Source organism: Ambystoma mexicanum, chromosome 8 (assembly GCF_040938575.1).
Source record: "Ambystoma mexicanum isolate Mex_15411 chromosome 8, UKY_AmexF1_1, whole genome shotgun sequence".
NCBI lineage: Eukaryota > Metazoa > Chordata > Amphibia > Caudata > Ambystomatidae > Ambystoma > Ambystoma mexicanum.
Genome location: NC_090929.1, coordinates 1,521,297,088 through 1,521,312,048, shown reverse-complemented (window position 1 = coordinate 1,521,312,048; position 14,961 = coordinate 1,521,297,088). Strand labels below are relative to the sequence as shown.

The 14,961-nt window shown below is 48.6% G+C and overlaps 1 protein-coding gene across 1 annotated transcript in view; it reads right to left on the bottom strand.

The window, feature by feature from the left end:
* Window positions 1-8,621, bottom strand: part of LOC138473186 (glutathione S-transferase omega-1-like) — a 95,634-nt gene extending 87,013 nt beyond the window's left edge. The window contains exon 1 of the mRNA XM_069611747.1: window positions 8,394-8,621. Coding sequence (XP_069467848.1) covers window positions 8,394-8,424 — 31 coding nt within the window. The 5' untranslated portion in view covers window positions 8,425-8,621. The remainder of the gene's footprint in view (window positions 1-8,393) is intronic.
* Between the last annotated feature and the right edge of the window lie 6,340 nt (window positions 8,622-14,961).

Genomic DNA, 14,961 nt, shown 5'->3' with positions numbered 1-14,961 from the left:
AGGTTACCGTCACTACTTTAAATGGCTGGTAGCAGTGGTTTAATTTTTCCTACCATTGTGCTTTTCTACCGCAGGCTGAACCCTCAGCTGCAGTACAGCACCCATGGGTGACCATTTCATCAAAATGGCCCCCGTCTTTTTTTTTTTTTAAATCGCCGTTTTCTGTTTGTGAGGTCTTTCTTGGCTTTTACTCTGTGCGTTGAGACAGGCTTGAGCCCTTTGTCTTGCCGTTGGCGGGCTTCAGCCCTGAAAGCCGGCCCTGGCTCCAGTGTGTCTGAAGGACAGGATGTGAGGGAGGGTCCCGAAACTCCTGTCCTTAGTCTCTAGGAGTGCCTGAATGAAACTAGTCCAGATTGAAAGCCACCCTCTTGTGTGATTGACCGCCTAGGTTGTGCATGAATGGGAGAAACCTGCTTAATAGACAAGGGTTTTGGGACTACGGGCAGAGTTGCCTACTGGAAGAACACCTGAAGAAGAAACTGAACAAAGCTTGCTGCAACCTACTGGACCTTCGATTGCCTGATGACGCCCTGCTGCTGTGCTGAAACTCCTTTTCCATCTCGACAGAGGAACAGGAATGATTCTCCCCTTGTGTTAGTGGGGCCAACTAACTCCGAGACGAACTCCACGTGGTGCCCTCCCTGACTTGCTGTGCCTCTTTGTTGCTGCAGAAGGGGGGCATAATCGAGTGCAACGTCTGCCGCGGAACTAATCCAGCCAAAAGCTCCAGGAGCCTCCTAGGGACCCTCCAGAAGCAGGACTTCCCAATCCAGAATCCCAACACCACGATCCAGAGTCCCCTCACCAGAATGCAGGACCGAGGGAGCACAGAGAGTCCAACCAATGTCCAACATTCTGCATCGGTGATGTTTACAAAGCGATGAAACCGCAAAGTGCTGCTGAATCGAAAAGAGCCCGTATCGGCTGATGACCTTCCCAGAGTACTGCCACAGGAGCCCTCTAGACATCCTCCCTCTTGTCTCCATGACTGAGGGTCAGGAACCAGGGTCTGCTTGGCTGTTGCAAGGCAGAATCCAGCTAGACAACCTTTTCTTCTAACCAGAGGTACTGTTTGGGCTTTGGGGGTACTTACCTTCTTGCCTTACGTTGTGCTGTCTCACTTGAGACTTACACCTACTTACTTTCTGAGTTGATTTCACCTACTTAAGCTCACAGGCTTAACAGCTTGTGGTTCTACAAGTGATTTTTCTGAACTCTCTCAAGTTTGTGCAAGACTTATCCAAGAAGTGCATCAGAATTATAGACTGTGTACAACTTATTTTCGCTGTCCTGTCTCTCCAAATCCATTGGCATTGATATTACTTCCCTCCCCCTTAGGTTGTGGCTTGTTAAACACGGTTTCTGCTGGGAAAGCCTTATCTAGACTTCATTGGAGGCTTCAGTTGTCCTCACATCTCATGAGAATCTAAACTTTTTGCTTCCCTTAATCTTTCTGCAACTCTAAATCTGTAACGTATCCTAGTTCAATATGTAAAGGCAAATACTATCCTTGTGATTGAAGTCGCCTCTGGGTGTAGGAGAACTGTATTAAAAATATCCAAAGATTATTCACTGGCTTGTTCGATTCTGAAAAGTAAAAGTTAATTCGTATTGTTACAATCTTACCTTTTTAAAGAATGCTTATTTACGGTAACTAATTAACTATAACTGAAACCTTGAGTGTAACTGTTACTTGGCTACTTGTATTTACGGATTTCAATTGTACAGCTCTACAGCTCACATTTACCCCTCTTGAGATGGCTCAGTCACACTATCAACTTGTGTAGTACAGACCTATACCAAAAGGTGGGTTACCTAACACCATGTAGATGTGTAGTCTCACACATTGTGACTGCACCCATTCTTACCCAACACTTCTAAAGCCTGAAGCTCTCATTTATGTGTAGCTGTTTCAGGCTTTAGAAGAATTTTAAAAAAAAAGAAGGACCTGCCTTCTAGCAGCTGGTTAGGAGTCTTGGAGCACCCAGTTGCAGACAATTTGAGGGCTGTTGGGGCTCTGCCCACCAATAGCCCTAACCTCGAGGCAATATCTGCCATCTCAGGAATGGATTACAAGTGGGATTCATATTTTTTTTTTTACTTTACATAGTTCGACCTGAAAATGAATGCCAAGCGAACACATAGGTCCACACCCTGCACTCCCCCACCCTACCTACGACTGGGTGACATGTTTCCCACATCTCCTCCCCTGGTTCCTTTTGGATCCCTTGCTGTCAATTGCCTACCCTCGCCCTCCTCTGCAAGCTCCCCACTCCTCTTTTCTCTGCTTCCCTCACTGTGTTCTCCTGCTCCCCGAAGCAAGGTTTGTGCTCAATAAATATCTGTCTTTATGGCGACATGTAGAATATCGTGCAATGGAATTTCGGTGAAACAGCCAGTTGATTTTCAGACGAATTTCCTGGTTCCTTGGCACAGGCGTGTCGGAGGGGTTATGGAAACGTGCGGGCAGATGCTGGTCTTTTCAGTTGAACGTGTATTTCAGCTTTACAGAGACTAAAGGGCGAGTGCGGGCCCTACCGGATCAATAAAAGCCGGCATTCCATAAGCGCATGTAACTGGCATGTACTATATTGATTCGCTCACCTAAATTTGGAAATACCTCTTAATGGGACTAATCTACTAGAAATGTTACGCGAAATACCTGCACTTCGAAATATGCCCTCATTAGACATGACTGAGTTTCCCTTATGAGACTCGAGCAGGTTTGTGTACTGGCACGCCTCTTTTGTGGTGAAGTCCCATTTGGAGGAGAAGGGGGAGCTGCTAACATATGGTTGCCTTGTATGATCAAGAAAGAAGGGAGGTAAAGACATTACTACAGAAAAGGGTGGATGCACAGGGGACTGTTCAGCCTCTACAAACCAGCCCACCAATAGCTTCTAGGGCAAGCACGAGTAAAGGAGCAGGAGTATGATGGCAGCCCAAGGGAGTTGGTCAGGGTTACTAGACACACAAATGAGAATTTGCCAAGGACGAAAGTGTGAGTAATCCCCTCCGACAGCAGAGGGTTTAGGTCTCATTAACTGGAACAGAAGAGGCTTTAATAGCTTCCTAAGGAATGAAGAAGAAATTAAAGGAATAGTGCGCTCAGAAATATTAATTGCTAAAATGATGGACAATAGTCTAAAACATAGTTTAGACATATTTTGAATGAAAGTTCCTATGTAAGCACTTTGAGCAAACGAGGCTCAAAGTGTTTACATGGGAGCATCCATTTTGTGATTTCAGGCAGCCTCCTCAGCTCTGCCCTGGCGGCACTAAACAAGCAGCAAAGGCCCCCTACTGGGAGCTTTTGCCTACTGCAGCCAGAGTAGAGCTGAGGAGGCTGCCTTCACTTTCATTTTAAGCACAGAAACGTAAAATGAAGGCAAAAAGCAGAGGCGCGTCAATTAAAAATACAACGTTGTTGTATTTGTGATTGCCGTGGTTGGAAAACCACGGCATCCATAAATACAACAACGTTTTTAATCTGACTGCGGCAGCTTTCGCGTGGAGTCTCCTGGGCTCAACCAACCCTGAGGGAGTCCAGGAGACCCCAAGCGAAAGCTGCGCATTCAGAACAACAACGTTGTTGGATTTGTAAATACTGCAGCATTTACAAATAACACAACATTGTATTTCTCACTGCGGCAGCTTTCGCTTGGAGTCTACGAGACTCCCTCAGGGTTGGGGGAGTTCCAGAGCCCCAAAGTGAAAGCTACTGCAGGCAGAAACACTGCGGCATGGAAACACAACCGCGTTGGGTTTCTGCCTGCCTTGGCTTTCACTTTGGGTCTCCCCCGGGGGAGCCGCGGAGACCCAAAGTGAAAGCCAAGGCAGGCAGAAACAACGCAGTTGTGTTTCACAAACGCTGCGGTTTTTCTTTCTAAGTGTCTCAGGCTCCTCTGGCTCAGAGGAGCACGAGAAACTTAGAAAGAAACCCGCAGCGTTTTAAAATACAACAACGTTGTATTTATGTTTGCGGTAGCTTCAAAGCTAAAGCTACTGCAAACAAATACAACATTTTAAAAGCTGCGGTTTTATTTCTACGTTTTCCGGGCTCCTCCAGCCCGGAAAACAGAAAAAAAAAAAAAACGCAGCTAGTGCTTATTTAAAAAAAGAAATTAGCACTTACCGAGATGCAGCTTTCCTGCCTGCAGTCTCTGGTCTCTGTCCTCCGGCACCAATGAAGCAAAAGCCACCCAGTGGTAGCTTTTGTTTACTACAGCTGGCTGGCTTTTGCTTCATTAGTGCCGCAAAGGCAAGCACAGGCGGCATCCATTTCACAAAATGGATGCCTCCTAGTGCTTCCCATTTTAAAGTTTCAATGTTTAGATCTTTTTTTTATTATTGGCCATCTTTTTTGCCAATAATATTTCTGAGCGCACTATTCCTTTAATTTTTTGTGTAACTGATTGTGTGCTTTCAAGTAACTTGGCTCTCGAACAAAATCTATGTAGATGGCTTTACTGTTATGCAGAAACTATATGAGGAAGCCCATTACCTCTCCCGAATTGTGTGCACACTAACATATTTTTTAGCTTACCAATTTGTAAGCTTCAAACATGTGTGTGATGCTGATGATAATTCCCTTTCAGTTTTTTTAAATAAACACTAGAAATAAATAATCAAAGAACCTTTCAACAACAATTACAAAGAAATATTTCGAGAGATTTGGGTTGTGATTGGGCTCAGTACTGAGTGGCAGAATTGTCGATATTACAAAGTGGGAAAAACACAACAGACTCAAATTTAGAGTTGTGTGCTGATCAACACGTGTGTCGGCCCTTTTTCCCACAAGCTCATGTATCAGTTATTGAGCCTTCATCAGGACGTGGAAGTTGGTTTATTCAAGAAAATAATCTGTTGTGACCCCCCCATGGATCATACTTTCTGAACTGTTAGTACAGATGGTGATAGTTTTTCTGGAGTAGTGCCCAGGTTGTGACATCACTATGACGCAATCAGGATACAAAACTGGCCTGTGAGCCAGGAGTCGTTGAGATGTCTGTGGATTTCGTCGCTCCGTGTTCTGATACCTGTTAGTTTTGTTGTAATAAACCGCAGTTTGAACTTGCCGCTTGACTGAGACTTACGTTCCACCTGGGGAAAGTTGGGCCTTCCAAGAGTCCGCAAACTCCTAATGGCCCTCTAGCATACCTGGGAGTTATCCCAACAGAGCTAAATTGGGCATGTTCAAAGCCAGGATCGTGAACTGGTGGCACCACTTTATAAATACTTTAACATATCAGGTACGGTGGACAATTTTAAATTTTGGTCGCTTGTAGATATTAGAACTAAATAGCTTAGATGCTTTATCATCCAAAATACATATTCATCCACAGAAAACGTATGGGATCGAGTGAGCGTGAACTACTCCTAACCATGGAAGTTGTGAGAATGTTAGCAGAGTTAGCTGTTTGTAGAACGAGAGAACACTTTAAAATCCTGTGGTCTTTGAATTCTGTGTTTAATTTTTGTTTTAAAAAAATGCTTTGTAGGATTAACTGACAAGGATTTTTCTCTGGTTTTAGAATTGAAATACTGGATGAACGTAATGATTAACATTTTAAAGATGTTTATTTTGGATTCTTTTTGTATATATGTATTATAAGATGTAATGAGGTTTTCTTGTACTGAAATAAGTGTGAAAGACAATAGTTTTGGTCGTAGCACTAAAAAGAGAAATTAAAAATATAACTACAGCCATGTACCCCCGCAACCCCCAAATCCTCGCATGAAAAAGCAGTACAACATTCATTTACCGACAGTCATATTTCCATGTTTTTTTTGCCAAATGATTTTTTTTTTTTAAATTGAAAAACATTCGATTTTTGTGGCTAAAAAAAGAGTCAGTCGATAAATGAACATAGAACCAGAAAACATCTAGTCCTGTTTGATCAACCCCTTGCACTGTTATAGTAAATCACACACACACACCTAAGAAATACAATGGGGGAAAATAAATATAGGACTGGGTGGCTCATGCATGCATTGGGAAAAGTGAGAGTTCGGCATCAGGACTGTTAAAGGGCACCGACATAGAGGGTACCCGTAGCCTCAGATGCCAGGTCTTCAATGGATGCTGAACTTTAAGCGATGGATATTGCTAGGACCCAATAATGTGGTGCAGCAGCGGGTTTACTAAATTAAAGTATTGCCTCCCTGCTGCACACCTGGGACGGCGGCTTCATCGCCAGTTGTTAGGCTCCCTCGCTGGCCATCTACACATAGCAGAGCCGAATGACTACAGGAGCCATTGTGTGGTTCAACCTTCTCTTTATTCACTCAATCCCCAACTGTCCCACTCCCTCCAGTGTCCCTCCCCTTCCGCCCTCTTCCCGCTCTGGTGTGTTTCTTCTCTGAAAGGGGCTGCGAAGTATAACAGTGGGATGGTGAGGTAACATGATGCCATGCCCCACTCCTCGACTTTCTACGTCTACATATATGGTATTCTGGGAAATGCAGCTCCGGGTTACTTCACTTATACTAAAGCAGTAGCATATTGAACAGTGGGAATTTGTGTAGGCATGGGCTAAGTAGCTGGAAGGCATGCCAAAATGGTACCACCGGGCCATATGGTAAAGCCTGGAAAATGCTCAGAAGAGCCAACCATATGTAGTTAGGGCCTGGCAAACGCCCATCGATAAACAAGCCACAACTGTCAGCTTTGCCAATGTTTTCTTTAATAGTACATGAGTGCAAGAAACAGATACAAGGACACACATTGCTTATGACTCAAATGGTGCTTGAAGTCATTTTTGTTAATTGCAGCTATGAATGAGCTTGTAGAGTAAGCCATTATCTCTAGAAACACCGCTTAGAAATAACACTGGAAGGACATATGCAGCACACATAATTTGATACTAACTGATACAGGTAGCTGAAAAAGAGAGCCCAAGAAGGTGTGATTTGGCGGAAGAGGAGGTGGTTATGGTTGGGAATGGACATAGGGAAGGGCGTAAAAATTCAAACACCACTTGCATGCTGTGTGTCCCTTCCCACAACCCCTCTCCCTCCAGTCTTTACATCAATGGAATAGCTTATGCTGATGGGTGGCCCTGAAAGAGGGTGACCAGATTTAAAAAGTAAAAAACCGGGACACGGCAACTAACATAAAAGTAGGACTAACTTTTCAAAGCGGCTGTGAAGGCACTACACTTCAGTAGAGTTATGAGGAGAAGGGGGTTCCAGTGCTACTGTTCAAAGAAACACATGTTATAATTAATTTATCACTAACTATCTTAAGTTGTAAAATGCAGCATTTCTTCTTTGTGAGATTGTGCATTCCTGCCTGCCAGCTATGAAGACATACTACAAAAAAAAAAAAAACGGGACCACTGAAGTTTCCAATGGGAACATAATCTTTAGAAGGGGACAGAGCGCCACATACTGGGACAGTCCCAGCAAAACCGACACTAGCCAAAACTGGAAACGGACTAAAGCAAAGCTCGGGGTAGCGCGTCCCTGCGTGGCATGCAGACATCTGCCAGCACACAGCGGGAGCATTTCAAACACGAGTGGCTGCACACCGAACTGTTCGGGATCCCATCACAGAAACAAGCCTGTGAAGAGGAGCGAAACCGCAGGACCGTGGCCGTTTTCCGCATATGTGCATTTAATTACAGGAACAAGGACCCACGTTGATTTGCCCAGAATCACGCAGGCGCTGGTCATGTTCTGAAGCCTTATTATTACTAATACTCCAGTAACGCAGCCACTGACATGAATGCCAACGTTTCAGATCAGCCAGGAGGGAGATTTTGCGAAGCAAAGTGCGGGATATTACTCGCCCTCGGACTTACATTAGGGTGCAGTGATGTTTTAGGTGAGAGAAAGGAAGTTTTAGAAAAACAGCAACATTGCTGCCAGAAAAATAGACTCCTAAAAAGGGAGGGTTGGCATGTGTGCACTATAAAGCATATCAAAAGCCCCCCTCGTTGGTACGTAGTACGGTAGCATAAACGTACAGCCACAACTATTCTGTAATGCCAACTTGCCCTGCCCCTCCGGTTCTGGAGCCCCAATCTGGTAGACACCCCTCACTAGTTATGCTGCTTAACACTGCGATACCTGCAGTTTCCCTTACCCAATCCAATTGCCTCCAGGCATCCGCCACTGGCTGAAAAAGGGTTACGCGCCCCCCCCCCCGGCAATGTACAGTTTACCGGTCTCCTCTAACCTCCTTTTAATTCCCTGCTGCTTAATTTCTCCACTCATAGTTTTAAACGTCACTTACCTTTTGAAAAATATAATTGCAGGGAGAGGGTTACTAGTTCGCACTGTGCGCTGAGCCGTTTGGCATTAAGATGAATATGCGCAACCTATAAACCGATGATAGGACATAACATGCTTGGAATTCTTGCTTAACATTAACACTAGTGGCGTTTTACCTTTACGCCAGCTCTTCGCAGACGCAGCCATGTTTCTCAAGTGTCGTTAATGCTTCCGGGAGTCTTGTTTAAACCCTCTTCCTTCCGAGCCCCCTGTGCAGCGCTCTGTGCCTCCTATGCTTTATAAGACGCAGCAACCGGAAGGGGCGCGCTCTGAGATGAGGAGAAGAGCCTCGCGCTGCCTGGAGACTGCCACATGCGTTGCACAACATAACCCCTAACGTATGTACTCTAATAAGCCACCCCTCCCAGGCACACCCAGATAAGCAGTCACACGCTGACTTTCTCCCAAGGTTATGGACCTAGCAATTACACAAAAATCTGCTGCGTCACTTGTGAGTTCGCAGTAGTTCACATTAGTCCCCTGTTTAAAAAGCAATCAAATCATTGTTTTAATTGATTTAGCGAAAGCCTTAACGGTAACCAGTGATGGAAATGGACAACACTTAAAGGGGAGATTTTGGCTTACTGCACAAAAACCCAGACTCATTTAAAAGTGGAAAAGGTCGCTTTAGTGTGACAGGCCAAAGCTTACAATTAAACGCTTACCTGGCTCCATGGCCTTACAAACTAAAGACATATTTTAAACAACCAATTAAATAATTAAACATTCTCATTTTTACCCAACAATTAAATAATTAAATAAAGCCATTTCCTCCCTAACTATCCCTTGGACCCTACCGTCTCCTTCCCCCTTTTCCAGGCGTCCCGCTTTCTCCCCGGGGCCATGCCCCTCCAGGCTCAATACTTGTTCCCCCGTGGTGGCCCGCTTGTGCAAACAGCGCCACCCCATCCTTTCCCGTGTCATTCCCCCATTGTGCTTCCCTCCCCCCACATCAAAAGGGGCCATACCCCCGGCACCAGAAAAACCCTCCCCCGAGGTGTTCTTTCTGCCCCACCCCCCCACCAGTTTCCTCCTCCAACTCCTCAACCAATCTCCCAGCCAAGAACTCAAGTCCCGCCAGATGATTGTTCCCCAAACCGGAAAGTTTACCCATCCTCTCTAAATCTCATCAATCCTTTCTCAACCATCTCCGTACGTTCCAAAACCTGTACTGACACCGATGTACAAAATTCTACCATCTCTCTGTTTATCCCCTTCCTTGCCCGCTCTATCGGACCCTCATTCCTCGCTCCCCTCCCAACTCTCTGTGGCAAATCCTTAGTCCCCCCTACCGTTGCTTGAGGCCACACTTGTCGGACCCATAACAAAAAACCCTTTTCATTTTCTTGAAAAAAGCCACACCCGTATCCCTTACCAGATCATTTTCCCCACCAAAACTAATCCCCCCCCAACTGGAGGCCCATAGTTTTCCCTCAACCCAGCCAGCATAGGAAGCAACTGATCCCAGCCCAGCCCCCCAAACCCAGACCATTTTACCACAACATCTTTATAGTTGCACCCCAGTTGCCTGCCAACAACCCTTTCCTCATCTTCTTTCCCCGCCCACTTAAACCTAAAATGTCCCAAAAAACACGTTTTTTGACATCTGACCGTACCTCCTGGCAGCATCTGAAAAAGAAATTACAAAATCACTTGCAAATCAACAACATCCTAATAAATGCAACACTCCTGCTACCTACTGATTTTTTTTTTTTTTAACAACATTCAGTTTGACCCGGTCCCTGGCATACCCTTTATATCTCCCTTACTCCCAGCGTCCCAACCTATTCACCTACTCCTCTGAATAGTCCAGCCTGCTACCTTCAGATGCTGCACCCCTCCTAAGTGAATGAGTTCCAACCTCCTAACCCTTCCCATACCACTAGTAACACCTCCCTCAGTAACCTATCCTTACTGGCCATCTCCTTAACCCTCTCCGGAAACACCCAAGGTCCTCTCCTACCTGTCCCCCAATATTCCGCCCCTTTCACCTAACCTTTAAACAATACACCTAAAACCACTAGCCCCCCCCTTTTCCCCTAAACTATTACCCTCCTGCTCACCCTTGCCCCCCCACCTTCCTTCACCTTATTAATTTGGCCCTGCGTTGCCCCACCTGCACCGGGGGCCCACGTGCACCCCGTCCATGCAGGCCCTTTACTTTATTACTCCTCTCGCCACTGCACCAGGGGCCAAACCTGCACCCCCGTCCATGCAGTCCCTTCCATATCACAATCTTCAAGCTCCTTGCGTCCATTACCACCTGTTTCCCACCTGCACCAGGGGCCCTAGTGCACCCCCGTCCATGCAGGCCCCTTTTCTGCCTTACTCCTCTCCACTGCTGCACCAGGGGCCAAACCTGCGCCCCGTCCATGCAGTCCCTTCCATATCACAATCTTCAAGCTCCTTGCGTCCATTACCACCTGTTTCCCACCTGCACCAGGGGCCCTAGTGCACCCCCTCCATGCAGGCCCCTTTTCTGCCTTACTCCTCTCCACCGCTGCACCAGGGGCCAAACCTGCGCCCCCGTCCATGCAGACCATTCCACATAAATTCCTCTTCTGGCACCTTGCTTCGCTGCTCCACTTTTTTCTCCCAGCTGCACCAGGGGCCCTAGTGCACCCCCGTCCATGCAGACCCATCTCCTCACTTCCCCCTGCTGCACCAGAGGCGCTCCCGCACCTCCGTCCATGCAGCCTGAAGCCTACTCACCTTGCCGTGCGGCAAGCGTGAGGGCTTCACCACCATCGTCCATGCCCTCCAAACGACAGCTACCTTCCCTTAACAATTTCCACCATTACATCCCCCCTGCGGCCCTCCCCTACCTACGCGTCTTCCTCCTCACCCTTCTCCTGCCCCCTTTAAGTTGCCCCCAAAAACCTTTCATCAAACCTTGTGCCCCCCCTCCTTTTACGATAAACTGAGCCCGACCTACCAGCACACCCCAATTTACCTGGCAGTCGGTCCTTCCCCCCCACCCTACTTGCCCTGCTCCTCGCCCTGACCCACTGTCCCCTGCCTGAAAACAATCTGTAACCGGATGCCGACCCGCACACCTGCTGCACTCGTGTTTAAATTTGCACATCCACCTCGTGCATCCTTCTTTATTGAACGCCCAACATGCTGTCGAGGGCTGTCCTCTGCCTCCTCCCCCTGCCCCCTCATGGGCGGGGCGACCAAGAAAGGGCCGGAAAGGCACGGGCAGCCCACTTGCTGTGTGCAATGTCGGGGCAGGCCTCGTTGGGGCCATCCATTGCAGCCAGAGATCCACATCTATCTCCCCCTAGACCGCCTGACTGTCCTCTGCCATTCTCGCTCTGAATTCCTCATCATACCTTACCCAGGCAAAACCCCCAAAACTCGTGAAAGCCTTCCTTATTACATCCATATATTTAAGCAGGGCCACGCACGCTCCGGGAATTTTTCGCAATACACACTGGCATAAATGATAAACGCCGACGTCCAATTCTCAATAGTCACCGGGACCGTTGGGCGTGAAGCCAGTTCCCTCTCTTCCTCCTTAGACCCTTCCTTTGCTCTCACTTCCCTATGGAGCAATTTAAAGACATCCACAAATTCCCCCGCCTGAATCTTCTCCCTGGTCGCTGCCATCAAGTGCGCCCCCAATGGTTTTGTTGTCCCCATGTATGGCCATTTTTTCTCTTTTCCTTTCACTTCAACCTCCTTATCTTTTCCAGCTTGCACTTCGAGCACCAATGGCTCCCCCACTTTGTCCGTTTGGACCTCCACTGAGCAAATGCTCATTTCAACCCCTGCGGCTCCAATGGCCTGCACACCAACTTCTTTCCTTACACCTTGCAGTCCAGACCCTTCGTCCCCTGTCCCCCTTCTTGTGACCCCTCTCTGCCATGCAGATGACCATTCCCTTTCCCGCTCACCTCTTTCCACACCTGCCGCCTGTGGTCTGGCGTCCACACCGATGCTCCTCATCTCCTTTCTTAGAGGGCTCCTACATTGCGGATGCGAGCTCATGCCCGAGTTGAGTTGATGATCTTCTTGCGAGCCCGGGGCATCCGCCCGCCACTCCTTTGACGTCTTCTCGGCGGGGTTGTGGAAACCCCTGCCTGGTCCTCTTCTCTCGGGCGAGGCGTTCCGTCCTCCACCCTGGAATCCTCATTGCTAGGGGCTGTGCTGCACCCTCTAGGCTCTCCTTGCGCTGACCGAGGAGGGGCCGTACTGAAACCCTCTACCTCCACCTGCCCAGCGGGGGCTGCGCAGCGCCCTCCGCCCTCACTCGTCCTACCCAGGGGGGCCATTCCGCGCCCCACTCTACCTTCCACTATTGATGGGGACCTCTCCCTCCTCCCACCTGCACTCTTCTGCAGGTATTTACCCCCTCTTCCCCTCTGCCCTGACACCCCCTTCTGTGCCCCATCCCTGCCCCACTGTTGTTCCCTCGAGCCACCTCCTTTTGAGCATTCCCAGCTTCCCTAGGTCTATCATTCACTCCCTCCCTCACTGGCTCCCCACCCAAAATCCTTTCTCCCCCGGACGCCCTCCTGTCTATCTCCCTCCTCATCTTCCTGCCCCTGGATTCCAAAACCTCCCCTCTCCCTGCCGCGGGGGTGCAAGCCACCACTACCGCGAGAGCCCCATCAGCCGTAGCTCTACGCTGCGGCCTGCCCCCACCTACCTCCCCTTCTCCCGTTACTTCCCCTACCGCCCCTTCCAATTGGGCCTTAGATGCTCTGCTAATAATTTCCAGGGCCTCCCTCAGAGCCCTAGCATCAACCAAATTCTTCTTGCTAGCTCCCTGGCCCCCCTTTGTGCACCAATAATCTGGTTGTGCACTAAAAATATGCCCCCTGAAAATTAAGCTAGCTAAACTACGCCCCCGAGCCAAAACCTACCCGTGGACCTATACTCAAAATGCCAAAACTGCTATCTTTGAACAGCGTAAAATTAACACCTCATAAAAACCCACTGGTAATATGTAAACCAAAATAGTATATTTGTTTATTTATTTATATTATTTATTTATTTATTTATTTTTTATGAATTTTCCTATTTTACCCCACTAAATACTGCCCCCTCTTAATGCCCTCGCCCTTTGAGACCCCCCAATCCTGCTCTACAGTGCCCAGCAAAAACCCTACACCCACCAGACACAAGATCCACTTGAACACAATACCTCCCACACTGCCCCCTGGTGTATCGCGAGATGCACCGCACTGTAACGCAATCAAGGAAAAATAGAGCTGCCCCTTTAATAGTAATAATAATAATAATTTGGCATTTATATAATGCTACGAACCCTCAGGTATCTGAGCGCTGCTTATTATTACCCACGGTGTGTGGTGCTCATTTATCGAGCTCGGAAGGATGAGAAAGGCTGAGTTTGGCGCCCATGGGATTCGAACCTGCGTTAGCAGGCTCTGCATTGATGTCAAAACGAGCACTCTACTCGTTGTGCCACTTGACCAGGTATGATCCCACTGACAGTAGACAGCCCCCCCCACCTAAAATACCCCTCTCCCAAAGAGAAACCCCCCACTCCTAACTCCCCTTCCTCCCTCGATACATGCACCCCCCCCAGGAACCCCCACCACTGCTGATGCCAACCCCACTATTTCCCCTTTTTTTTTTTTTTTTTTATATACCCGGACCAACCGGCGAGAAAATGCACTTAGGACAGCCCGGCCTGCCCCCTGGTGGCACACAAGCTGCACCGCCCCCCCAGCCTAACTAGAAAAAATAGCGTGGCCCCTTTAAGGTGCCTGCCCTGCCCCCTCTGACAGGAGGCTGTCACCGCACCGGGACACAAGGGAGCCGCTTCGCCCCCCACCACCAACCCGCAAACCAGGAGGACCTGAAGGAAGAGGGCCGGCGCTGAGGGAAGCGGGCAAGGAAATGTCCCAGATCCCGCACGGCACCTCCTGGTAACGCCGCCCGCCCAGGCCTGCTCCCTCCGACTCCCGAGCGCCGGAGGCAACGCCGCAGATGGGCCCGGCGAAGAGAATCCCCGCTCCCGCCCCGCGCCCCGGGTCACCAGACAAAGAAGGCCGGTAAGGGCCACCGACCCCACAACCCCCACCGCCCTGCCGAGCACGGCAAACGCCGACGGCAGCCCAAGTAAGGAGGGGGGGTAGCTTATTTACACTACCCACGGCTAGGCGAGAATCGCCGACACAAAATTTTAAAAAATTTTTTTTTATATATACCCGCCCTCCAATTCCTAAATCCCCCACAAATACCCTACCTCACCTGCACTGCACTACCACGCCCCGCTAGGCCCAGCACACTTAGGGAAGGCTCGGGAGCAGGCAACAGGACTTGACAATCACCAAGTCAAACTGTCGCCTGCCTTCCGAACCTTCCCTGGCCCCTTAAATACCCCAGGGAGGCGCTCTGCCCCCCACGGCCACTCGCTGGCCGTGTGCAGCGCCAAAAACCTCCCCGGGGGGAAACGCTTTGCGTTCCCCCCGGTGCCCTCCTTCTGCAGTAAATAATGAGAAGATGGCTTGATGGAGTTAGCAACTTTATTGTTGCAGTAACATTAGCAGTTCAAACAATTTAGAATGGTGCATTATAAGTATATGGGTTGCAGTCCATGAACAGTGCAGTGTGCTGTAAGGGGTAAAGTCTCAATAAGTCTGCTGAATAACTCTCCTGAGAGGAGCGCCGTGAGCACGACCTGCTCCGTGTTTATTGCGCTGTCCTATG